This window comes from Rattus norvegicus, chromosome 12 (assembly GCF_036323735.1).
Source record: "Rattus norvegicus strain BN/NHsdMcwi chromosome 12, GRCr8, whole genome shotgun sequence".
Taxonomy (NCBI): Eukaryota; Metazoa; Chordata; class Mammalia; order Rodentia; family Muridae; genus Rattus; species Rattus norvegicus.
In genome coordinates, this window is record NC_086030.1 from 51,752,668 (window position 1) to 51,778,266 (window position 25,599).

Sequence of the window (25,599 nt, forward strand, 5' to 3'; positions counted from 1 at the left end):
CCAGAGCTGCTGAGAGTTTCTCTGTCTAGGCCTCCTGTCCTGGTGGTCTATGATAGAGCACAAGAGCAGCCATCTTGCTGCTGGCAACTCTGAGTCTTGGCACTGTAGGTGCTGGACCTAGCCAGTCTTCCTATCAAGGTATTTGTTCAAGCTCAGCTCTGGTCAGCCCCCTTGTGTGCTTTTGGACTGAGATAATAATCAGGGGCAAGAACTCAGTCCTGAGACACAAGCAAGGCCATAGCAATGAGCACCTTTGTGGTGAGGAACAAGATGGCCACACCCTCTGAAGGACTGCTGAAACCTTTTCAGGACACTGAAGGCTCACTGAGCAGTCACAGCATACACACACCAGCAATAGCTGCAAAAGCCAGCGAGAAGAACATACTCAGCAGGAACCAAAGCTCAGGTGTTCAAGTCCATCTGCAAACCTATGTGCACGTGTATATACACATGGGCTCACAGAGATAGCCCAGCCACCTCCAGCCTTCCAGCCTCTGAGACCAAAGGGAAAGGGGACTGATCCTGCGTGTGGATGGGGCTCAAAAGAGAGGAACAGAGCAGACAGCAGAGGGGCAAGTGAGACAGAGAAAGAGAGAAAGAAAGAGACAGGAAGGGAAGGAGGGAGGGAGGGAGGGAGGGAGAGAGAGAGAGAGAGAGGGAGAGAGAGAGAGAGAGAGGAAGAGAGACAGGGAGAGAGAGACAGAGACAGGGAGAGAGAGACAGGAAGAGAGACCAGAGTCAGAGAGAAAAACAGAGACAGAGACAGAAAGAGATGGATAGACAGAGACAGAAAGAGTCAGAGACAGGGAGGGAGTGACAGGGAGACAGAAACAGGGAGAGAGAGACAGCAAGAGATAGAGACAGGGAGACAGAGATAGAGAGAGAGACAGAGAGAAAGAAAGACAGAAAGGAAGATTGAGGGAGACAGAAAAGAGACACAGAGAGATATAGAGACAGAGGGATCAAGGGAGACAGAGCCACAAAGAGACTGAGGGATATTCTGCAGCCCCATGCCCCTGTGTAGCACAATCCCACCTCCAGTTCTCAGGGGCTAAGGCCAGGCTGCTCACCTCTTGGGCCTGTAGTCAGGGATGGTCCTATCCAGGGAGATGCGGTCACTGAGCTGTGCATTGTACCCAAAGTCCTCGAACTTGCCCTCGGTCTCTTGGCTGTCATCTTGCAGAGTGGCAGCCACTCCTCCCTGGCCCAGGCCACCTGGCCCCTCCACCAGCCCAATGGGCTTTGCAAGGCCTGTAGAAGACAAGAAAAGACAGGTCAGGGGATCCTTGGAGTTGCTTCCAGTGTACCCACTCCCTGCACAGTGTGTTCTGGAATGAGCCTGTCTGTGAGATCAGAAGATGCAGGCTGACAAGGTTGTAGGAGGGTGGACAGAGGAAGCATGAGCCAAGGTAGTGGTGTTACTCAACACTTCATCATGATGTCAAGAGCAAGTCTGTAAAGTAAGCAGTAAAGTCTGGGGGGCGTTTGGGAAGCGATGTAGAAACCTAGTGCAGTGGTAAGCTCCTGGAATCTACAAGTAACCTTATCAAAAGACTCCCAGTAATGGGGGTTATGGAGCCTGAATTGTCCATCTTCTATAACCAGGCAAGGCTCCTAGCAGTGGCACAAGGACATCAACCCAGCCACAAACCTTTGACCTAGAATATGTCCTGTCTGCAAGATGTGCTGGAGTAATGGAAGTGTAGAACTTGTGGGAGTGGCCAACCAATGATTGACTTAAGTTGAGGCCCACACCACAAGAAGGAGCCTACACCTGACACTGTGTGGATGACCTAGAACTAGAGGCTTGTCAGCCCAGAGACCCAGAATAGAACCAAAAAGGTCAATGGAATGTTTTCTAATGATTCTCTGCTATACCCATAGACCGGTGCCTAGCCCAATAGTCATCACAGAGGCATTGTCCAGCACCCGAGAGGAGCAGATGCAGAGAACCCCAACAAACACTGCACAAAGCCAGGGAAAGCAGAGGGGGAGAAAGGATTCTAGGAGCCAGAGGGGTTGAGGATACCATGAGAACAGGACCCACAGAATCAACTAAGCAGGGCTCATAGGGGATCACAGAGACTGAAGCCACACTCATGGCCCTTTATGGGTCCGAGCCAGGTCCTCTGCACATACACTGTGGTTGCATAGCTTGGCGTCCCTTTGCAATCCCCAATAGCAAGAGTGGGAGGTAGCCCTGGCCCTTTTTGCATGCACTTGGGACCCTTCCACTGGGACGCCTCATCCATCCTTGATATGAGGGTTTGTGCCTAGTCTTACTATAATTTGTTATGCCATGTTTGGTCGATATCCCTAAGAGCGCTCTCTCTCTCTCTCTCTCTCTCTCTCTCTCTCTCTCTCTCTCTCTCAACAGAAGAGGAGTGGATCTGGATCTAAGGGAGAGGAGACGTAGGGAGAGGGGACTGGGCTGGGAGGAGTGGAGGTAGGGGAAACAGTCAGGATATAATGTATGTAAAAAATAGATAGATAGATAGATAGATAGATAGATAGATAGATAGATAGATGATAGATAGGAAGGAAGGAAGGAAGGAAGGAAGGAAGGAAGGAAGGAAGGAAGAAAGGAAGGAAGGAAGGAAAAGTCAGAGCCAGTGAAATGGCTCAGAGGGTAAGGGTGCTGCTGTGTGGAGTTCAGTCCCTAGAAACCACATGGGACAAGGAGAGAAATGACTCCTGAGCATGTAAAAAAACACACACACACACACACACACACACACATACACACACACACACACACAGTAAGTAAATCAATAAATGTAAAAAATAAATGTAATAAAATCTACAATAAAGAGTAAAGTTGGCGTTGGGGATTTAGCTCAGTGGTAGAGCACTTGCCTAGCAAGCGCAAGGCCCTGGGTTCGGTCCCCAGCTCCGGGAAAAAAAAAAAAAGAAGGAAGAGTAAAGTTAACTGATATATAAAATTTTAATTGGTGGCTGGGCAGTGGTGTCACACACCCTTAATCCCAGCACTTGGGAGGCAGGCAGATCTGAGTTCAAGGCCAACCTGGTCTACAGAGTGAGTTCCAGGACACCTAGGGATACAACACAGAGAACCCTGTCTCAAAAACTAAAAAAGGTAAAAATAGGTAAAAAGTACACACATTGTAAAGAATTAAAATATTAAACTTTTAAATACAAAATCGTCTGTACCCTGGGCATGGGTAGTGTTTGTGTTTGAGACCAATTGCAAATGACTGCCACACACAGTTCCAACCCAAGGACACGGATGATAACTCGGGAAATAAGGCATTGGAGAGGAGAAGCCAGGGACTCTGCAGAAAGCTAGGACAGAAGCCTGTTCTGCTCCAAGTCTTAGATGAGGCAGTGGCTACAGGACCTGGGAACCCCAGCTAGGGAGGCTCTTGACAGTCGTGACAGTGGACACAACTCAGAGCATCTATCCTAGAGGAGTTATAAGCCAGGGCTACAAACACATGAGAGACCCTTTGCTCTCCTTGGTGGAGGTCCAGCTGGGTAACGGGAGGCATCAACCTCCAAATAGCCAGTGGGGGAGGCGGGGTCCCCTCTCAGTCCAGGTTCCTGGACCTCTGTGTGTTCTGTAACATCCCATTTTAATTGTTCAAACACAGAATTGATGTTTGTATAGGATTGAAGGACATGCGTCAGATATAAAGACCGAAAAATTATGACACATCACTTCACCTGCTTTTATTTTCTTATTCCCTTGCTTATTTTTTTTTCTTTTAAATCTTAGTACTGCAACATATCTAAAAACCATGCTGTAGACATGGTCTCCTCCTGTAGCCCAGGCTGGCCTGGAGTTCACTACATAGTCCCTGCATAGCCCTTCCCGCCTTACCACTACATATGACAAAATCCTATCTTTAAACATATTACACTTTGTGACTTTCATTAAAGACAGGGTTCCCACAGAGCAGACACACAGTAGCTTCCAAGCTGGCAGGAGAGCAGCCCTGATAGCCTCTGAGCACTTGTCCCCAGGCCCTGCTGCCTGGCTGCAGGGTGGCTGGGGGAGTGGGGGCTGTTCAGGTGGTGCTAGTAGCCAGCTTTGGGGTTTTACTTGTAAAAACAAAATATCTGCTTGAACTGTCTGGTGAATCCAGAATACACCACTTGTGCTCCCTTGCCTGCAACCCCACCCTTGGAAGTACTTGGCCGTTGGTGGCCTGCTGCATCCTTCAACGCCAGGGTCTGAGGACTGGAGCCCTGATAGCTGGATGGATCTGGTTCCCACTTTGTGAGCCAGAGGCAAGTCCCAGGGCTCCTAAGTGAAAAATGAGTGGAGTCTGTTTCAGCCTCCGCCCACATCCCCTCCCCTGCGCCGCCTTCCCCCGATTTTTCTCAGCTCTGTTTTATTTTTAGTGATTCTGGCAGTTACCCTCGTGACTTCCAGAGGAATGCCGAATGCTCTGTCTCCGGGAACGTCAACCTTACCATGTCCCTCGATACCTAGCATGTAAGATGAAGGACATACGGGTTTCTTGCCCACAGCAGCCACAGTGTCCCACAAGGTTGTCTGGAACATGCTGTGCAAAAGCAGGCAAGATCCCACGAGATTTTAAAACAAGAAATGGATAAGTATCTTTCCTGCAAAGTTACCTGAACAGAACTCGCTCCAGAATCTACCTGGATCAAAATGTAATAATTCCACCACTCACCAATCTCAGGCCACATAATGAATTTTCAAATACCAAGGCAACGTTGATGTCGTTTTTGTTTTCCCTTGGAGACAGGGTCTCACTGTGAAGTGTTGGCTGTCCTGGAATCTGCCCTGTAGACCAGGCTAGCCTCAAATTCACAGAGATCCACCTGCCTTTGCTTTCCATGTGCTGGGATTAAAGGCATGGGCCACCACTGCTTGGCCGGCAATATTGATTTCTATTGCTAATGTTCTGAATTCCCAGAGCCACATGCACTCTGATTGTTTTGTGTTAGGTCATGACCAGCCATCTTGCTCTGGCATGGGCGTGTGTGGTAGTGACAGTGTTTGTAGGCACCTGCTCTACAGACATGTCCACTCCCTCATTATCAACAGCACCTCTAGGAGGTCATTTGGGGCACTTCAATCTGCAGAAGAGGAAACTGAGGCACAGAGTCAAACAACAAGTGAGGTTGTGGTGTTAGGGAGCACATGACCACACTCAGGCAGCATGGCTAGAAACAGCTGGTCTCCATGCTGTATCCCAGGCTTCTTAACAAGGGGATTGTGGGGTAGATTCCAGCCTGTGTCACTGGAGAGCGGGGACCATGGGCAGTGCTCAGCACCCGCATCTGGGACCTTTTACCTCCTAAATCATTTGTATAATCTTGCTTGGACACCACCCTTGGTTTCCTATGCTCAGCCTGGGTAGGCTCTCCGATTTTGCGAATTCCACATTTCCTTATGTCTAGGAATTGTCTTTCATTTGACAGAAGAATATTACCAAATTATACTTCAGAAGGATTTTATGGAAAGAGAATTTTCTAAGCTATGAGACAGTTGGGAAATTTGTTTTTTCCTCCTTCTGAGTGGCAGATAATTTGGTTGGGTATAGAATTCCTACTAAGCTTTTCTCCTCACCCAGTCCCAGGATTGAATTCCAACATTGACTGAAGACCCTTTTCCTTCTAAATTTATTTTTTTTAAGATTTTATTTTATTATATATGAGTACACTGTAACTGTCTTCAGACACACCAGAAGAGGGCATCAGATCTCATTACAGATGGTTGTGAGCCGCCATGTGGTTGCTGGGATTTGAACTCAGGACCTCAGGAAGAGCAGTTGGTACTCTTAACCACTGAGCCATCTCTCCAGCCCCCCTTTTCCTTCTATAGGTATTGTCCTTCATACTAACCCTGTCTCTGTGTCTCTGTCTGTTTCTATCCCTGTGCCATTTCTGTTTCTCCCATCTGGGTTATTATGGTCATTGACTTAGTTAGGGTTTTACCGCTGTGAACAGACACCATGACCAAGGCAACTCTTATAAGGACATTTAATTGGGGCTGGCTTACAGGTTCAGAGATTCAGTCCATTATCATCAAGGCAGGAGCATGGCAACATCCAGGCAGGCATGGTGCAGAAGGAGTTGAGAGTTCTACATTTTCATCTGAAGGCTGCTAGCAGAATACTGGCTTCCAGGCAGCTAGGATGAGGGTCTTAAAGCCCACCTCCCACAGTGACACACCTACTCCAACAGGGCCACATCTTTTAATAGTGCCACTCCCTGGGCCAAGCATATACAAACCATAAAAGTCATGTTTGGCCTTCAAGAGACATTTCCTCCTGGAAGATGTGTTCTGTTAACTGTAAGATTATATACTTCTGTCTGCCTTCTAAATTGTTCTTCTGCAACTTCCTTTAATTTCTTTTTATCTTTTATATTTTATTTGTATATGCAGGTTGTGCTTGTGTGAATGTGGACCATGTGTGTAGAGGTGCCCTCGGAGGCAGGCATCAGATCCTCTGCAGATGGAGTTAGAGGTGGTTGTGAGCCACTCACTGGACATGGGTCTTGGGTGAATGGAGCTTGGGTCTTCTGATTGAGCAGCAGTACTCTTTACAGCTGAGCCTGAGCCCTGGGACTCCCCTTAAATAGAGGCTTCTCCTCTTGACACCTCTTCCTCCTGCTAACATCCCTTCTTTGTTTTCATTCTCTGACACTTTCAGACTCCCAGCTTGATCCCTTGTGCAAATGTGCAAATCTTGGTGGCTAACTAGTCCACCTGTGGTATTCTTTGTTACAGTATTTTGAATCCCAAAACACTGGTTCTTATTCTCTGCCTTCTATGGCTGGCATGCTGGCTACACACACACACACACACACACACACACACACACACACACACACACACACACCACTGAGCAAGCCAACTCTTTCTTTCTTTCTTTCCTTTTTTCTCTTTTTTCTTTTTTTCGGAGCTGGGGACCGAACCCAGGGCCTTGCGCTTGCTAGGCAAGTGCTCTACCACTGAGCTAAATCCCCAACCCTGCAAGCCAACTCTTGCCCCTGGAGATCTGTCTGTACACACACAGCCCCAGGGCATGACCTCCCCAACCCTTGGGGAACAGGTGAGGAAACAGACATGGAGGTACAAAATAGCCCAGACAAGGTCTCCCTCAAGCTGTTCCCAGAAGGTGGCGGACTGGGGGTCCAGGCTAGGAACCTCCACTGTGAAGAGTCAAGGTGGAATCCTGGTGGTTCTGCTGGTCCAGGCCTGGCCCCCACCATCCTTCCTACACAGGACCCCAGTGGACATGCTATGCATCTGGGAAGTCTTGTATATCAATATCTTTATCATTGCTGGGACAAAATACCTAACAAGGCAACATAAGGAAGGACGGAGAGATTGGGGTACAGTCTATCATGGTGGCAGCTGGACATTCTGTATGCATAGTCAAGAAGTGGGGAGATGAATGCATGGTGGTGCTCTGCTAGGCTTCCCTTTGTGTTCAGTGGGACCCCAACCCATGAAACGTTGTCACCTATTCAGGGTGAGTCTTCCCATCTCAAATAACCCAACCTAGAAACTCTTCTAAGCGCCGAGCTTTTGTCTCCTAGATAACTCTAGATCTGCCTGAGTTCACAACCAGCCCTAACTATCACACCTTGTTTTCAAAGTGTGCTCCAAGGGCCTCAGGAAGAATTCAAGGTGGTACAGGTTCAATCAGTCCTTAAGGACACCTGTTTCTTGCCATTCTGTGGAGTCCCAACAGAGGATGTGGGACAGGAATGCTGTTTCTGGGGAGATTCACAAGCGGGTTCCACACAGACTCGCTTCTGAAGAGCACTGGTCAGGGGCTGCCACTGGAGAGGGGTTAGCATGGGCAGAGCAAAACTTCAAAACCAGCCTGGGAGTGGGGCCTGAAATCGGAGCCTCCCGCATGGGCCTCGGCTCCTATCCCAGTTCTCTGGAGTAGGAATCCGTACCAGTGACACTGACTGAAAACTCGAAATTGGATTTGCCTTTAGGGAAGGATCACTCTGCCATCGGATCCTGGCCTCTCACCTTCCTTCGCTCCCCCTGCGTCAGCTCAGATTCTACTTGACAAAGATTTCTTGTAAGGAGATGGGAGTGCTTGACCTCACCAGGAAACGAGGGAAAACCTGGAAGGACACCGAGATGGCCTCTCGGTGACAGAAAAGTCATGAGGCCTGTTTTACAAAGTTAACTGTCTATAGAGTCGCTCACACTCTGAGGCTCTGCTAAAATCCATGCTGAGCTGGGCAGACCCTTCTGCTTGGACTTCAGGACTTCTGGGCTGCAGCTGTGGGGTTTCCTTCTTCACTGCAGGCCAAGCTCCAGACACAGTACAGACTGGGTAGAAGGGGCCATGTGGGTTCTGGTAAGGGGTAGGGAATTCTGCTGCTTCATGCCTTCCTGGTTCTCAGGATCTCCAGCTCCAATGAGCAACAACGAGTATAATGTAAGCACACAAGACCAGACTACAGACACTACTGTGGGCTGAACCGCATCCTCCAAATATCTTTAAGGTCAGTGTGCTTAAAGTCTCATGAATGGAGCCCGGTTTGGAAACAGATGTGATCACAGTAAAATGAAGTCACACTGGCTGGGCCTGGGCCCCAAGTCTAGCATGGCTGGTGTCCTCAGAACTGGGGAATTTGGATGTCTACCCACAGACCACCTGTGTAGAAGGTGCAGGTGTCCCCTAGGGACACCTGGAACTCCCAGCAGCTGGACGGGGTTGAAAGGCTTTCCCTAGAACCATGACTGCAGACTCCTTGACTTCAGAGCCTGTTGTTGTAGCTGGTCTGTGGTGTTTGCCGCACAGCCACGGCCTGCACCACATACTTGGACCTGACCAAGCTCTGTTGGTATCTGGGGCAGGAGATTCTGATATGTGTGAACTGTTCCTCACATAGAGTGACCCAGTGGTGACACAGTGTGTGTCCATCCCAGGGAGCTGAGCTGTGAGAAGGTGGCGACATGGTTTCTGATAGCACTGCAGTTCCTGGAGAACCAGGATGAAGTGTTTTCTAGTTTCTGGTCCAGAAATCGGCCCTAGCTGAATGATGCTGTAGTGTGTGCTGTATCCTTAATGTCATGTGACTCTAAGAACGAGAAATGCACATTCCTCAGCTCAGTTTAAAACATCTTCTCACATTGTTCCTAGAAAACGGAAACCAGCATCCTATGCATATGACAGCTCATATACCCATATGAGGCAGTCTAACAGCTCATTCCAGGGTCACCCTCCCAGGATCTGGTGCCCTGCAGAAAAGGTGGAGCCCAGGATCATCATATAACAAGCCCAACCAGCCACTCGGGCACAAATGCCCTCAAGAGAAGACAGACGGTCAGTAGTCAAATTATCAACTAAAAAGCAGTGTCTAATCCCACCAGGCCAGTCAAGGAGAGATAACAGGAAAAGGTCAGCTTTTCGGTGAACACTCTCAGGAGAATATCACCCATCTCCTTCACATTGGCAGGGAGACCATGAACGCACACCCGGAATCATCCAAGGGTCTCATCACAGAGCCAAAACTCAATATTCACAGCCTAGTGCCCCACATTATTTCTATTAGACTATGACCACGGGGGGACATAGGGGACAGAACAAGTGCACATTTGCCCTCCTCTCTCTGCCTCAACACTTTCCTGCTACTGAAGGTTCTTTTAAAAACATCACTTGAATAGCCATAAGCATAAAAAGCCAGTGTGAAAGTGTCTTTTATTTCTTCGTCCATTTGTCAAAATGGCCCCAGAGAAGGGATAGAGATATGGCTTGGTGACCAAAAGCATTTGCTTTCTAGGGGAACAGAGTTTGGTTCCCAATACTTATGATGGCTCACAAACGCCTGTAACTGCAGTTCCAGGAGATCTGATGCATGCACTCACATATGAATTATGTGCAGAGCCTTTGACAAGAGCCATCCCATACCAACCGGCAGGCACATGCTATCATCAGGAAACTTGGCAGGGGCAGGGAAGCAAGTGTGGTGCAGCTGTGACCACCAGCAGTGGGGTCCAGCTGTGATTGGCTGCTCCATGCCTGGGGTCAGTACAGGGAGAAGAAGAGTAGGGTGGGGCAAGGCATTCTGGGAAGAGGTTGGGACATGGTGGGCTAGAGAAGGGTGTTCTTGAAACCTTGAAAGGTTGGTATGGGAGGACAGTGGGGGTGGGGAGCTTAATCCTCAGTCTAATCCAAAGCTACAAATGGGTCTGTGCCTGGCATTGGCATGGGTGACTGTCCAGTCTTACGCATGGGGAAATCACTGAGGTGAGCATGGTGGGGACTCACAGACTGTGCAGGGGGCAGGTGAGGAAAGTAGGCTTTTTGTTGTAGGGAGAGAGTTGCAGCAGGGGAGAGCTAGACATGAAGAAAAGAGGGTTTTTTTCCAAACCCCTGGGAGGCAGCAGCTGGAAGGCAAAGGGACTTTGATAAATGAGGTTACAGTTTAGCTTAACCTAGAGACCTGACTGCAGGGAGGGGCAGTTCTGCTCAGGACATTCAGAGCCACCTTAAAATTGACTGCAGCAAACACAGGATCCATTTGGAGGGTTGGGAGACACAGAGACAATACCCAGGAACTACCCAACTCTCCAGGCTGCCAGGGTAGAAAAGCCTCAGCTTTTATGGGCCCTTCTGTGTTTTCTCATTTTAATTTCTATTTCATTAATTTCTGTTTATTGTCTCCCTCTTTCCAATTTATTTAACGACTGTGTGCTTCCCCTAAGACCTTGGTTAATACAGTTTTGACCTTAGTTGTTTTCCAATGTATTAATGTAAAACCATAAAGTTAAATACAGATCAGGCTGAACCTAACAATTTTTAAATCATTTGGTTTCTGAGCCTTTTATGATGTTCAATATAACATACCCCTTCCAGCTCATAGGAAACACAAGGTTACAGCTTTATGTGAGCCTATGTAGAGTACCAGCTTCTCGCTTCCAGAGTCTACCATCTGTGTGCCCAGCAGAGAACATGATCTGCACGGAGGGCTGCAGTTGGGGCTTGCCTGTGGTCTGGTGCAGGCTCGAGTTTTTTGTTTTGTTTTGAGATCATGTCTCTCTGCATACCCTTGGCTGTCCTGGAACTTACTATGTAGACCAGGTTAGCCTCGAATCCACAGAAATCCACCTGCCTCTGCCTCCCAAATGTTGGGGAAAGGAGTGTGACTTAGGCTCACTCTGGTTAAAAAAATTTTTTTACACTATTGCACACGTGCCAACATGTACATATCACAGCACATGTGAGGAAGACATGATAATTTTCAGGATAACTTTCTCTCCTTCCACCATGTGGGTTCTGGGTACCAAACTCAAGTTTTAGGCTTGACGGCCATTATCTCGCCCCCTGAGCCATCATCTCACTGGCCCTGCAGACTGAAGGTCTTGAGAACTTTCTGTGTATCTCCTAAGAAGGCAGGTCTTGTTGCTGAGTTCTTCATGTTTGATCTGACAGAGTTGAGAGGCCTCCCCTTGCTCAGCTTCCCAAGATGCTCCATTTTGTCTTAGTTCTTTCGATGTTTTCATTTCTGGGGACGTGGGCGGGGGACACTGAAGCACTTCCCTGGTGAGTCGTTTGCCACCTTGGTTTTTATTGTTAGAAGCACCTGTGTCCTACTCCTCTGACATGCTGCTTTTAACGATAGCTTCTGAGTTTTCTGCAGGCACATTTGCCTCTTACAGCCAACGATCACTACCTCTGCTCTCCTCAGTACCTCAGGGCCTATGCAATGATGACTTTGTGTTCCTTGAGTGGCCCTTGTCTTAAATGTGGCTTGAACACAGCCAGGGGGTGCAGAGTCTTGAACAAGACTTCTGTTCAGAGACTTCTCAGTCCTGGCCTCCAAATCCAACACTTTTTCTTCCCAAGGTGCAGTGACCCATTAGTGACATCTGTGTAGGACACCTCTCTTTCCCTGCCCCCTCTACCTTTAAGTCACAGACAGGCCTCTTGGGTTACAATCTGCTGATTTAACTATTGAGTCTGATAAGGTCTTGGCCTCTCGGCTGAGGTCATGTGTAGAAGTCAGGGTTGCTCTAGCCTCCCATTCTGTTCATGCCAATTGTCTATGCAACCAGTTCATAGTCCCAGGAGTCTGACTTAAGTCCTCATTTTCCTTGGCTCTCCACAGCCTCCCATAGATGGCTAAGCCCACAATTCTCAGGATGATGTTGTAGAGTAAGGGTGTGGAGTTCTTCTTATTAAATGACTGAACTTTTGCAGTTAATTGGGAAGAAGGAGAAGGAGAGGAGGAAGTAGAAGTAGTAGTCAGGGGCTGTTACTTCCTTATCAATCCGCACAGCTGCCCAGGTGCCTCCAGACACATATTCTGTAGAACCGGCTCTACATGCTTAACAGGAGCTTCCTGGGGTGGGGTGGGGTGGGGTAGCTGCCAGTTTGTAGTTTGATGGGTAATTTGTTCCAAGCTTGGCTGGTTTATTTTCCAAGCCCCATCTCCCAGTCTTTTCTTCTTCAGGGGTCTGCCTCTTTCTACCCCCGGAACAGAGTAGGAAGCTGCTACCTCTCCAGGTGCCCGCCCTCCAAATCTATACAGTGCCTTTCCTCTTCCTCCATATAAGTGGCCCAGGCTATGCTCTCAAGACCATCTTCCAGGTACTACATCTTTTCTTTAGCAGTGTCTGATTCCTTTGTAACTTTGTACTCTACCCATTGAATCTTTTGTTTTAATGGCAACAATGTACTTCAATTTTGGAAGTCTGTATATATCTGCCTTTTCCTTTTTTTTTTTAATTGTTGAGACAAGACTCTGTAGTCTGTGCTGACCTCAAATTGGCAACCCACTTACCACCACACCAGTGTTACTATGTATTTTTCTAACTTATGCTTTCTTGTTTCAAAATATAATCTCCTTGTAATTTTTATCCATTTTCTCTTTTAAGCACTTCATAGAGAACATTTGAGGGTCTCTTAAAACATCTACATCTATCATCCTGTCCTGTGTGTGTCCCTTGGCCACACCCATCAGCTCTCAGCAGTGGCTGGCTCCTCACTCACTATGTATTTTGTCAATTTCCACATGAAATAATCCTCAGAGGGGGTCTTTCGATCTGGGAGGATTCTGATGGCCCACAATGCAGAGGGAAATGTCCTGAGCACGTCCACACTGGCTAGGGAGCACCAGGACAGAGCTGGCCCTCCCCTTCTTTGAGTAACCAGTCAGCTGAGGTCCTGTGGGGGCCATTCCCATGCATATGAGTCACGTGCTTCCTCAGAAGGCTGCTTTTTCAGGATGATCTGGAATCACCCTGCCACTGAGGCAGGGGCTCATCTTGAGCCCGACTGGAGTCTTGTCAGATCACTGTATACGAAACCAGTTCCCTTGTTGGGCATCAAGACGTCTCTGTGGCTTTGGCCAAATGTTGACAGGAGGCACAGGTTTTTAAAATAAGTGTTGGGAAGCAATGAGGGGAGCAGAAACCAGGCTCACCTGGCTGGCCTCTGGGCTCCAGGTAAAGGATGTCTGTCTGAGGCTCAGGTCCCGGGGAGAGGCGAGCAAAGAGCTATAAGGGAAGACGGAAGCATCACAGGTGTGGCTTTGAGGTAGGGCGTTTCTCCACAAGTTCCTCCCATTGTAACAAAGAGCCATGAGGAAGGTTCTGGTACAAAAGGAGGAGGGTAGAGATAGCCACAGTCACCTGGGGTTGTGACAGGAAGGCCCAAGTGCTCCAGCCCAGCACATCGAGTCGGGAGACACGGCTCAGCAGCTAAGAGAATATGCTGCTCTTAAAGAAGACCCAGGTTCTGTTTACAGCACCCATACAACAACTCATAATTGCCTATAATTCCAGTTCCAGGGAATCCATTGCCTTCTTCTGGCCTCTGCGGGCACAAGTTATACATATGGTGCACATATGTACACACAGTCATCACTCATGAGAAAAAAATCTAGAAAGCACAGCAAAACAAAAAGCAGGGTTTACACACAGCTGAGACTGCAGATTGCTGCTCTAGGTCCCTGAACCACTGACCTCATCCAGGAGTCTGGAAAGCACGAGTTAGAACCTAAAAACCAGGGGTTGGACAGATGGCTCAGCGGTTAAGAGCACTGACTGCTCTACCAGGGGTCCTGAGTTCAAATCCCAGCAACCACATGGTGGCTCACAGACACCTATAATGTAATCTGATGTCCTCTTCTGGTGTGTCTGAAGACAGCTACCGTGTACTCATAGAGAGAACATAAATAAATCTTTTAAAAAAAAAATCTAAAAACCAGCACTCAGCCCCACCCCAGAGCAGGACTTGACTGTGTCACTGAACGAAATTGGTGGGGCATGGGAGGAGGTGGGGGGCAGAATCCTCAACTTCCTGATTCTCCTGCCTCAGCTTCCAGATGTTGGGATTACAGTTGCCTACCACCATACCAGGTGGTTTTTGGAATCCTTAACAACCCCCAGATCAGGGGTTGGGGATTTAGCTCAGTGGTAGAGCGCTTGCCTAGGAAGCGCAAGGCCCTGGGTTCGGTCCCCAGCTCCGGAAAAAAAAGAACCAAAAAAAACAAAAAAAAAAAAAAAAAAAAAAACACAACCCCCAGATCATTCTCATGAGTGAATGGGTGCTCTGGTTCTGGCCTTCAGGTATCATTGAATCTCAGGTGTCACCTCCTAGCAGGTGGATTAGAGCTGGACCAGCTTGGCACAGAAGTGAACCAGGACTCCTGGGGCTGGGAAACATCTCAGTGTCTGGGTACAACTAGGTATCAGCTGTCCTGCCTGTGGGTACCCCGTGTCCAGAGCATAGGCCAAGAGCTGGAGGAACCACCCATTTGTACCTCTACTCATCCCCATGGAGTCAGGTCACATGACAGCAGGGGCAGGCTACTCCATGCCACTGCTCTAGCTCAGGGTCCAGGTCCTCCTCTGGTTCAGAGGCAGTGGTCTGACTTACAAGGGGCAAGCGAGTGGCCTTAGTGTAAGACTCAGGCAAGCTACTTCCCCATCCAATTCAACGGTAACAGAGCCACTGAAGGCAATGACTCAGTGACGTGCAAAGCTAGCAGTAATCCCACCTTTATAGAATAATCACTCCAAGTTCTTGTCCTGTGCCCTGGGGCAGGGAACTCCGCACACCTCTGATTACAGGATCGAGGTGGGTAGAGCCGTTGCTAAAGGGTGGGTGTGAGATTGTTTACACAAGGAGTTGACTCAGTTTGGAAGCAGGGTGGCAGGCACGGGTGACTCAGGCGCTGCGGTGTGATTTGGATCAGTTTCCACACATCCCTTCGAAACTGCACTCTGAGAAAAATTATGGCAGAAGTCCCAGGATAAATATGCCATTCACTGTCATGCTGGGAACTACAAGTGGTGGTGAGGACTGGGGTTGATGGCTACACAGGACCACTGAGATCGAACCAATCACTGTCAGCCAGAATTGGGACCAAGAGTTCCAGGTGATCTAAGATTTCCAGAGAACCATCGATAGATAGGTTCCTCTTATGACATGGTTTGGAAGAAGTGGTTAAGAGGCAAACATGGAAGTCTGTGTGCCAGGCTGGGTTTTGGTTGGCTAAGTACTGGACACTGGGAAGACAGTGGGGCTGTACCCAGTCTGTGAGTATGACTAAGTCCAGCAGGTTGAGGTGGGACATCTGTTTCATGAGGAATGGAATGGGGGCTGAATGCAGCCATAGGTAGCACAAAATCGGTGTTCTAACCAGGCCGTCTCTACAGCACCGTGGCCATGAGGCATGGATACTGGGATGGTGGTGGATTCCTCAAAAATGCAAGTGGCAGGGAGAGACCAGCCCTAGTGTCTACACAGATAGCTTCCAGACACCTAGGTTTTGGTTTGGTGAAACCCACTTTAGACTTCTACAATCCAGGCCATCCTTTGTGGTGACTTGTTCCCATAGGCCCAAGGACAGAGTCAAGCAAAAGCTCAGGAAGTGTTTAGACCCCAGATGCTAATGTCTGCAGTCCTTCCCAGGGGACCCTTGGACTCTGAGCGCTCCCTGTAGAGGGATAGTGGCTGCAGGCTGTGTGGTAGCCAAGGATATGCTACAACACGTTGCCTTTGTTCCTGTCAAGTCGGTCTGTGCATGAGAGCACTGTGCCAGAGTAGCGCCCAACTCTGGAGGGGGTAATGAGGACAGAAAGTAGTGTTTCAGGCCTAACCACCAGACCCATGTATATTTTGGCTGCAGAGGCTGCTTAGAAATCTGGCTGCTGGGGTTGGGGATTTAGCTCAGTGGTAGAGCGCTTGCCTAGCAAGCGCAAGGCCCTGGGTTCGATCCCCAGCTCCGAAAAAAAAGAAAAGAAATCTGGCTGCTGCCACATTCGAGGCCTGTAGGTTCTCAGTTTAAGTATGGACATCCAGCCACTTTAGGGGGACACAAACCTGAAAGCATGGATCTGTTTCCAGCAGGGCAGGGATGGGCTCTTAGGAGGGCTGCCTGAGCCCACAGTAAGCAGCTCCCAGCAGCTGCCTGAGGACCTAAATTGTACCTTAGACAGTGGATGCATCCCTCAAAGACAGCAAATGTGGCCTTGTCTGCAAAAGGGGTTGTTGTTGGCATCGCTAAGTGTGAGTGTGGAGATGAAAGGGTTCTGCATTGAGAAGCCCTAAATCCAGGAGACAGTGTCCCCATGACAGGCACAGCCAGTAGGTAGAGAGTGATGGCAAGACTAAGACTAAGAACCATCAAGAGAGAGAGGTCAAGGGAAGGAAGCTACCGGTACCTTATCTCGGAGCCTGCAGACCTGCTATCTGTCATGCCAGCCCAAGGAAGTAAGAAATTACAGAAGGAAGTAACAAGTAGAGGGCCAGTGGTGAGGTCTGGCAGCCGCTGCTCCCTGCAGAGCCACTGTTGGCTTCAGAGAGGACAGTTTGAATGGCTCTGGTGGGCCACTTACCTCCACGAGGGGCCTGCAGGCAGGAGTCTGATCATGGGGAGTCATCAGTATTCACATGGGACCCAATGAATGCCATTCTGAGAGACATATCTGAAGGGTATACCCATCACCATATCACTCGAGCTTTGCTTTTTATCCTCAGTCCTGTGTCCTTTTCCTGCTTGGAACTAGGACTCAGTTTTGGGGGCAGGAGTAGCCATGATGTAAGCATCAAGTGCAATGCTACATGGCAGGGATTCGGAGGGGGTCGGTCCTGGAAGATCTCCACCATCCTTCTGGATTCCGTGTGCCACAGAGAGCCCACAATGTAGGGATGCTGTTTCTCGGCCGTGGTTTTGAAGCATGCGGAGACAAAGAACTCAAGTCTCTGATAGTCAGACGGAATTCTCTCCCATGCAAGAAAGACAAGATCTCAGCACAGGAAAATCCCCGCTGCCAACTTATTGATGGCCCTGCCAAGAAGAACTCAGCTAGTGTCTCCTGGCCAGGCAAGAGCCCCCGCAGGAACGGAAGTGCTGCCAGCTCCCACCAAACTTCTCTGCCCCCAGGCAGCCCACCTCTTCCGCACAGAGTACCTGGGCTCGTGGGTGGCTGTGATTTTTCGACTTGGAAAGCAGTGTGGCTCTGGAGCTCCCTGCTTCTCTTTGAGTCACTGGTTTCCATCTGTTACCGCAGCATCAGCCAGCGTTCTGAGAGAGGAAACAGCCTTCAGTACCCAGGCTGCCAGCCACAAGTCCATCGCAGAGGAAAAGGCCTCTGGGAAGAAGGGTGGTTGGCCTTGAAGGTGAAGGTGCTGGATATAACAACCAGGTCCTAAAAACAGCTTCCCCTAGCTGGAGTCTCAGCCTAGCCTGACACCTAGGGTTCCCAATAGCCCAGAGAACAGACTCATGTTACCCAGGATGCCATAGTGGCAGTAGGTCAGAATAAACTGTGTTCACTGAAAACAACTAAGAACGTAATAACCAACAGAACCAACGTCTAAAATGCAATAAACAAGGCTAGAGAGATTGCTCAATGGTTAGAAGCATTAACCACTCTTCCATGTTTGATTCCCTGAACCTACACGGCAGCTCAAAACCACTTATAACTCCAGTACTAAAGGATCTGACACCATCTTCTGGACACTGTGGGCCCAGGCACACACATAGTACATAATAAACACCTGATGAAAGTCATAAGAAGTATGTGGCCCAGAGAGAAGGGAGCCGAGCAGGAGTGTGGAACAGGAGAGCTGGGGAGCACTTGTACTTTGTCCTGGGGGCTCCGAATGCTATGAGTCTGACGTCGCAAGTGGAAGAAATCAGCAGGGTCATTTTATCTCTCTAAAGAGGGTGAGCGTGAAACCTGTGTGTCCTGCCACATGTGGACACAGTTTGGGCCTGAATGATCTTGAGGGTAGATTAAAGGACCTCCAGGAGGTCCTCAGGAGCCCTTGGTCCTCTCCAAGGGAATCTCTCCATTCTCACACTGCAAAATATGCTTGCAGATCAGACTTCATCACAACGGCCACAGCCCGTACAAAAAGCCACCCAGACAGACAAAATACCATGAGTGCATGTCACAGAGCAGTGGAGGCTGGCTTCAGACACCAGTCCTCATGTTCCCTTTGGTCCCCAAAGAACCAGTGGCTCCACCATTGTCTTACAAGCAGAGCCTCGCCCTCTGCAGGAGGAAATGACCACTGTTACCTGCCAGGGTCTATCCAAGCTTCCCTCTTGATTCCGAGATGTTGGCTGCCAATTTTGTGGAGTGTGTGGGCGGGAACAAGAAGACTGGGGACAGACAGAACATCCCTCCGGCTCTCCTTGCTCCTCTCTCTCACCACCATCCCCCTAAAAATGCAAACTGATTTAATGTGCCTGGATATTCATTTTGGATGATCACAAAATATGGATAATAATGACAGGCCCTGGTTTGCCTCTGTGGATGACTTCTCTCTCACTGCTTCAATTCCATCCACCCTCAAATACAACAGCTCCTTTTATTGTGATCAGTTAGGTCTTTTAAGATTCCCCAGGGACCCGAACTAATAACAGGTTAACAATAGCACCGACCAATATCCTTAAACGATGAGGTCACTAACAGTTTGCAGGGTGTGGCAGTAACTGGGAGGTGCCTTTGGAGGCTGGGTCTAATACGTCCTCCCATGGAGTTCCTACACTTAGCTGAGAACACAGCAGGGAAGAAGGGGTGAATCGGAGTTCCCAGAACATGGGGCTTCACAGCTCTTCCCTACACGGTAAGCCCACAGTTGCTAAACAGCTTCTATGCATAGCAACCAGTGCCCAAAACCCAGGTTGCATCTAAGGATCATTGACTGCAAGGACAGGATGGTCTAGGGTGACCTCAACAATGACACACCTGAGATCCACCCATCTATTCATCCATCCACATGTCCATCCATCCATCTGTCTGCCCACCTACCTACTTGCTTGCCCATCTGTCCATCTGCCCATCTGCCCGTCCATTCTATCATCACCTACGCAGTCATCCAACTATCTCACCAAATAATATTTTTCTACTGCACGATTGGCATTATCCTACCCATTTATCCACATCCTCCCTCATTTTAACTGTTTCTTCTACATCTTCAATAACATTTCTGGGAATCAGTTGTCTTCACCAAGTCCTCTGTAGACATGTAATCTCAGTGATCCTGGTAACAGGGACTGATAACTCCCATCTCATAGATGTGGAAACCAAAGGTCAAAGAGACTTCCCCAAGGTCATCCAGTTAGAGTTTGTGCCCAGACAGACCCGTCCAACACCAAGTGATCAGCTTGAACACCTCCCCTTCCATGAAAGCATCTGACTTGTCATTAAACCATCCCCTCCCTGTGCCCCTGTGGGTTTTCACACCCCCGATAGCATACCATCCCCAAGAGTAGTGACACTGCCTACTGCTTCCCATACTGGAGGCTCTCAGAGAAATCCAGGATGCAGAGTTCAGCATTGCTCTTGGGCTTAGAGCACACACAGGGCTTACACCCACCACCTTCTCCCCAACTCCCTGAGGAAGCACAAAACCCATGACTTTTAGTTACATGCATCAGAGAAGAACTACACCGGGCTGGAGAGATGACTCAGCGGCTAAGTGCGCTGGTTGCTCTTGCAGAGGACCTGGATTTGGTTTTTAGCACCAATATGGTTTCTAGCTCACAGCTCTCTGTAACACCAATTCTGACAGGGATTTGGCGCCCTCTTCTGGCCTCTATTGGCACTGCACACATTTGGTACACATACACATAAGATAAAAATAAATGAATCTTTAAAAAAATATCTAAGCAACAACAGCTGATCCCTATGGAGTTGGGTGAGAGGGTCAAGTGGACGGTGAAGGGCAGAAATGGCTGTAATGAGGAAATGGTAACCAGAACCCATGAGACATGCCTTTCCCCAACGGGAGACAACTCATGCCAGCCATTGGTCCTAAAGTTTCACATTCTCCAGAGTGAACACCTACACTCTCATTTACAGAGGAAGACACTGAGGAACAAGGACATCACACGTGAGACCGAGGCTGCATAAGCACAGGGTTGGGGCCAGCCTAGCATTTCAACCTGCTTGAATTATGCACTCCGTTCCTGCCAATCAAGCTCATCTCTGTGTTCCCAGCAACTGTCAAGTGCTTGAGCATTGGTGTGCTAACAGGCGTTCCCACAGCCTTCTCAGAAAGTGTGATAATTCTCCTTACATAACCCGGGCCCTGCCTATGATCCTCCTACTTAAGAACAAAATCAAGCCCTGCTCAGTTTTAGACTGAGACATACACAGAGTAACTGGCTGAACCGTATGCTTAAACAAAACCAGTTCCAAAATGGCAAGACAGCTCGGTGGGTAAAGGGCTTTGCTGCTAAGCCCAACCTGAGTTTGATCCCCAGAACCCGGATGGTGAAAGGAGAGACTTATACCCTCAGGTTGTCCTCTGACCTCCATGTGAGCACAGGAGTGACCATGTGCATGTGCCTGTATACACATATATAAAATAAATATAGTTTATAAGATAATAAAAATGTAAAACTTACTTCTTACCATGAGAAGTGGAAGATAAGACACCCAGCTCTGATCCAACTAAGTCATGTCTCCTTGGCCAAACTCAGTGAGGTACGGAGGTCATGCCTGGGTTCGAATCCCATCACTGAACTGTGAGGTTTCTTGGGTCCTGGCCTCCTTTGGGCAAAACCATTTAAAGAAACTGTGTCATCACAGGTGTCTGTGGGACCAGGAGTGAAGACACGTGTCTCTGTGTTTACAGTAGTTTGGTTTTATTTTGTGTGTGCCCCTCTGTTATTAACCTTAACCCTGAGGCCTCACTCAGAACTGAGAGGACTTGGGACATGTGAAGTAGGCTGGTCTGACCCTAAGGCTTTCTCCAGAGAGGTCAGCACTCACCAGTGAGGACGATGGGAATAGTGCCAAGGAAGGTCCAGGCAGCCACCTACCCCAGCCACCCTTACCCTTGAGATCTGCTGAGTGAGTCCTTGGTTCCATTGTCTCCCCGTCTCTCTGCATCTCAGAAAAATGTCTAGAAGTGTCAGAGCTGAGCACTGTGGGCCATGCAAAAACACTTTGGGATTGCAGGTATAAAAGCACACACCGTGTGGCTGGAGAAATGACTCATTGGTTAAGGATACAGACTGCTCTTCCAGAAGACCAAAGGACCCTGGTTCTGTTCCCAGCAACGTGGCAGCTCAGAACCATCTATAACGCTACTTCCTGGGAAGCTAATGTTATCTTTTGTCACCCGCAGGCACCAAGCATGAAGAAGATACATGGACATTCATACAGGAAAAGCACCCATACAAATAAAAATTAAATTAAAAAAAGAGAGAGACCAAACTTCTTCTCCACCTTGTAGACTGGTGGTCTCAGCACAATTATACCCAATGTTCTCACCTGAGTGTAAGGCACACTCTATAACCCTACACAAGAGGAAACATGCATTCTCACAGGTACTTGAAAACACTGTCTAGTTGGGAATGGTGGGAAGCATTGTTAATCTTAGCACTCAGTAGACAGAGGCAGGCAGATTTCTGAGTTCAAGGCCAACCTGGTCTACAGAGTTCCGATACACTGAGGCTACACAGAGAGACTCTGTCTCAACCAAATACATACATACATACATACATACATACATACACACACACACACACACACATACATGCAAACAAAAAGTTAAAAGGCAAACTGTCTAGTGCCATAGAGGTACCAGAGGGGGGTGAGGAGGTAAGAAAGAAGGGAGAGGGGTTGGGGATTTAGCTCAGTGGTAGAGCGCTTGCCTAGGAAGCGCAAGACCCTGGGTTCGGTCCCCAGCTCCGAAAAAAAGAACCAAAAAAAAAAAAAAAGAAAGAAAGAAAGAAGTGAGAGAGACAGAGAGGGAGAAGGAGGAAGAAAGGGGGACTCAGAGAGACAAAGAGGAGAGGAGGAGAAGCGGGGAGAAGGAGAGAGCAGAGGAGAGAGGAGATGGAGGAGGAAGAAGAGGAGGAGGAGGAGGAGGAGGAGGAGGAGGAGAAGGAAAGAGAGAGGACAGGAAGATAATTTGCAGTTAAACTTCAGCCCCATGACCTGTTTCTTGCCTCCCTAGGAAAATGGAAAATCCCTGGAGAAAAGCCAGCCCGTGCCTCTCGCCTGACAAAGAGCCACTGGGGAGCTGTCCATGGTGTCAGTGAGCCCAGCCTTCCCCTTGCCCCTGTTCCCACTCAAGGACAGGGGCCATCAATCCTGGCCCTCTTGTCTTTTCAAATGCCAAGTCTTTCTTAGCAGTCCGAGCCAATATTCAATGCATAGTGCCTCCTTCCATTTTAAAGGTATACGCCCGTTAGCCACTGAATACTTTAACCTGTAATGAACTGGCTCTCAGGAGTGTCTGTCCTCAGGAAGATCATTTTGGTTTTTACAACCAAGAGATAACATGAACCTACTGAGTAGGGACCAGGGATGCAGCCCACCCAGACAATCACCACCACACAAACATCATGCACTATATTCTACATTCTGCTCTGGCCCACGTGTTCCCTGACTCTAACAGCATTTGATAGAAAATACAGACTCATTGTCCCCATGATCCAGTCCCCATGGCCTTTTCTGGACACTCCTTGGCACTGCTGCCCCAAGACATTTGCACTGGTTGAGCCTTAGACACTATTATTCATCCTTCTTTTCACTTCAGGCTTTCCTGATGTGTTAGTCGGGGTTCTCTAGAGTCACAGAACTTGTAGAACGTCTCTCTATATTGATGACTTATTGTGATGACTTAATCTGTAGTCCAACTAACCCAACAATGGGCAGATGTGAATGGGAAGTCCAAGAATCTAGTCGTTGCTCAGTCCCATGAGGCTAATTGTTTATGCTGGTCTCCTGTAGAAGCAGGTTCCAACAGGTGTGCTGGCAAGTAAGCGGAAGCAGTTGAAGAAGAGTTGGTCTTCCTTCTACCAATGTCCTTATGTAAGCCTCTAGTAGGAGATGTGGCCCAGAGTAAAGGTGTGTACCACCAGCCTGGATCTGGGACTTGCTTTGTCCTAGGTTGACCTTGAACTCAAAGATCTCCTTGCCTCAGTCTCCTGGTGTCAAAGGCGCGTATTACCTTGCCTGGGCCTAAGCTTTTCATGGCTACTATGTGTCAAGATCTCCATGCCAAGATCTGGGTCAGAAACCTGTGTCTTCCAGCCTCAAGATCTGGATCACAGGTGAGCCCTCCAATTCCGGATTGTAGTTCATCCCAGATACAGTCAAGTTGACAAACAGGAACAGCCATGACACTGAGAAGTCACTGCTACACAAGGCCCTCTCTGGGCACCTTTGAAAATGCCAAGACCGTCAACCCCTACTTTCATCTGCTTTCTCCTGAACACTGAACACTGCTGAGAAGTGTGCATATGTCGATTACTGACAGCAACGTAGCAGCCTCTCCTCAAATCTGGGCATTTCACCCCAAACCTTGGGGGATGTGGAGACAGCAGGCTGCCAGTGCAAAGACAATTGGGGGCTGCAGGTGGCACCTCTAGGGCCCAGGACAGTGACCAGCCTGGGTCTGAGCCTTCACTGGACTCTAGAAATTAACTCTCTGTCTCTGCTCCTCTGTTCTTCACCAAGACATGGGGACCACAGAGCTCTCGGCACACCTTCCTCTGGGCAGTACCTTGTACCCAGAGCATGGCCAGGAGCACATTGGACAGTGGATGTTATAAAAAGTTTAACGAGACTTGGTATACCACTTCAATGTGGAACACATCAGGGCAGGGCCACCCAGAGGCAGGATGGAGGCAAGGAGGTGGCAGAAGAGACGATGGCTGACCTGCTGCGTGTGTATCCCCAAGAGGACACTCAGAGCCCACACTATAACTGAGTTTGCATATTTGGAACAAAATACATACATATATATATATACATATATATATATATATATATCTTCTTGGGATTTAATCTGGTTGGTTGAATAAAAATTCGAGTGAAAATTTATTGGGTTTACATGAAAGAAAGAAAATGGACTCAGCTAGTCATGCAGACAGCTGGGCCAGTCTCTGCTCTGAGCCCAGCCTGCCTTCTTCTCTCAGCTCTGCACATAAGCATCAGCACATGGGCAGAGTGGCCCTCCCAATCATCTCTCTCAGGGGTGAGCTACCTCAGGGCTAACACTGGGCTACAGAACTGATGCTGGGGCCCTCCCCAAAAGAGCTCACAGAGGGACAGCAGGAGGCCCTCGGAGATAAGCTTCGTGGTGAGTAGAGTCTAAGAGGCACCAATGGACACAGCAGGTGTCTCAACATACAACATTGCATTCATGTATGCCCTCAGGCCTTCCACAGCTGGCGATGGTGACATCACGGGCTCCATTACCATGTGGTAAAGAGCTGAGTGAACCATGTCCCATGCATCTGCCAAAAGCATTAGCTAAGTGCATAGGATCCATGCTGTATCACAAATCTGGTGGTTGGCTAAACTTGAATTAAAGTTTCTTCCTTTCAGTTGGGTGGTAGTGGCACGAACCTTTAACCTCAGCGCTCGGGAGGTGAAGGAAGGCAGATCTCTGAGCTTGAGGCCAGCCTGGTCTACAGAGCAAGTTCCGGGACAGCCAAAGCTACACAAAGAAACCCTGTTTCCAAAAACCAAAATGGCCCCAAGGCCCATAGCCAGCCAGACCCTGAAGGGTATCTAGTCCTCTTAGGTTCTGTCTTATCCCCACCCTTCACAAGGCAGCTAGGACTCTTCCTAAGGAGGGCGGGAAAACCCAGAAGGAAGGAGCTATAACTGAGCTACATGAACTGTGGAGCAGGGGGTCTGGCAGGGTACCTGGGAGGTCCTGGGACAAAGGTCCCTTTATTTCCTGGGCACAACAGCAAGGCCTGGGAAAACACCATGAAGAACATTTGTACTTAGAATGTGTATTTAAACTCCTACTTCAGCCTACTGAGCTGCTGAGGCATCCAAGGGGTTGTGTGGCCTAGACCCAGGGCTGTGGCCTGCTTTAGTCAGTCAGAGCTTCCAGGATCCACGCTGTAGGCTCCAGGGAGACCTGACCCAGAAAGTGAGGTGCTGTGGGGCCTCATACTTGCTATGCCTTCCTTTCACGGTCTCGCAAAAAGATGAGAGCCACCTGATTTCCCCTTGGACCAAGGATCCAGGGGGACCTTGGACCAAGGACACCAGGTTGGGTCAAGTGTCCAGCCCCTAACACCAGGCATTCATACCAATGGGGCTGACAATATAACACCCAGTCAGCACATGGCAGGATGGAGAGCATGTTGTGCTTAGTGTGGGAGCCACAGGGATCCTAC

The 25,599-nt window shown here is 48.8% G+C and overlaps 1 protein-coding gene across 3 annotated transcripts in view; it reads right to left on the reverse strand.

Annotated features, from left to right (window-relative positions):
- The window catches only part of Galnt9 (polypeptide N-acetylgalactosaminyltransferase 9), a 78,213-nt gene that overhangs the window by 42,492 nt on the left and 10,122 nt on the right, over positions 1–25,599 (reverse strand). For 2 of the 3 annotated variants that reach the window (XM_008769333.4, NM_001122644.1), the window contains exon 2: positions 1,071–1,251. In XM_008769333.4, coding sequence (XP_008767555.1) covers positions 1,071–1,251 — 181 coding nt within the window. Of the gene's footprint in view, positions 1–1,070; positions 1,252–17,397; positions 17,834–25,599 lie in introns of those variants that run through there. The other variant, XM_063271393.1, reaches the window with a different exon arrangement.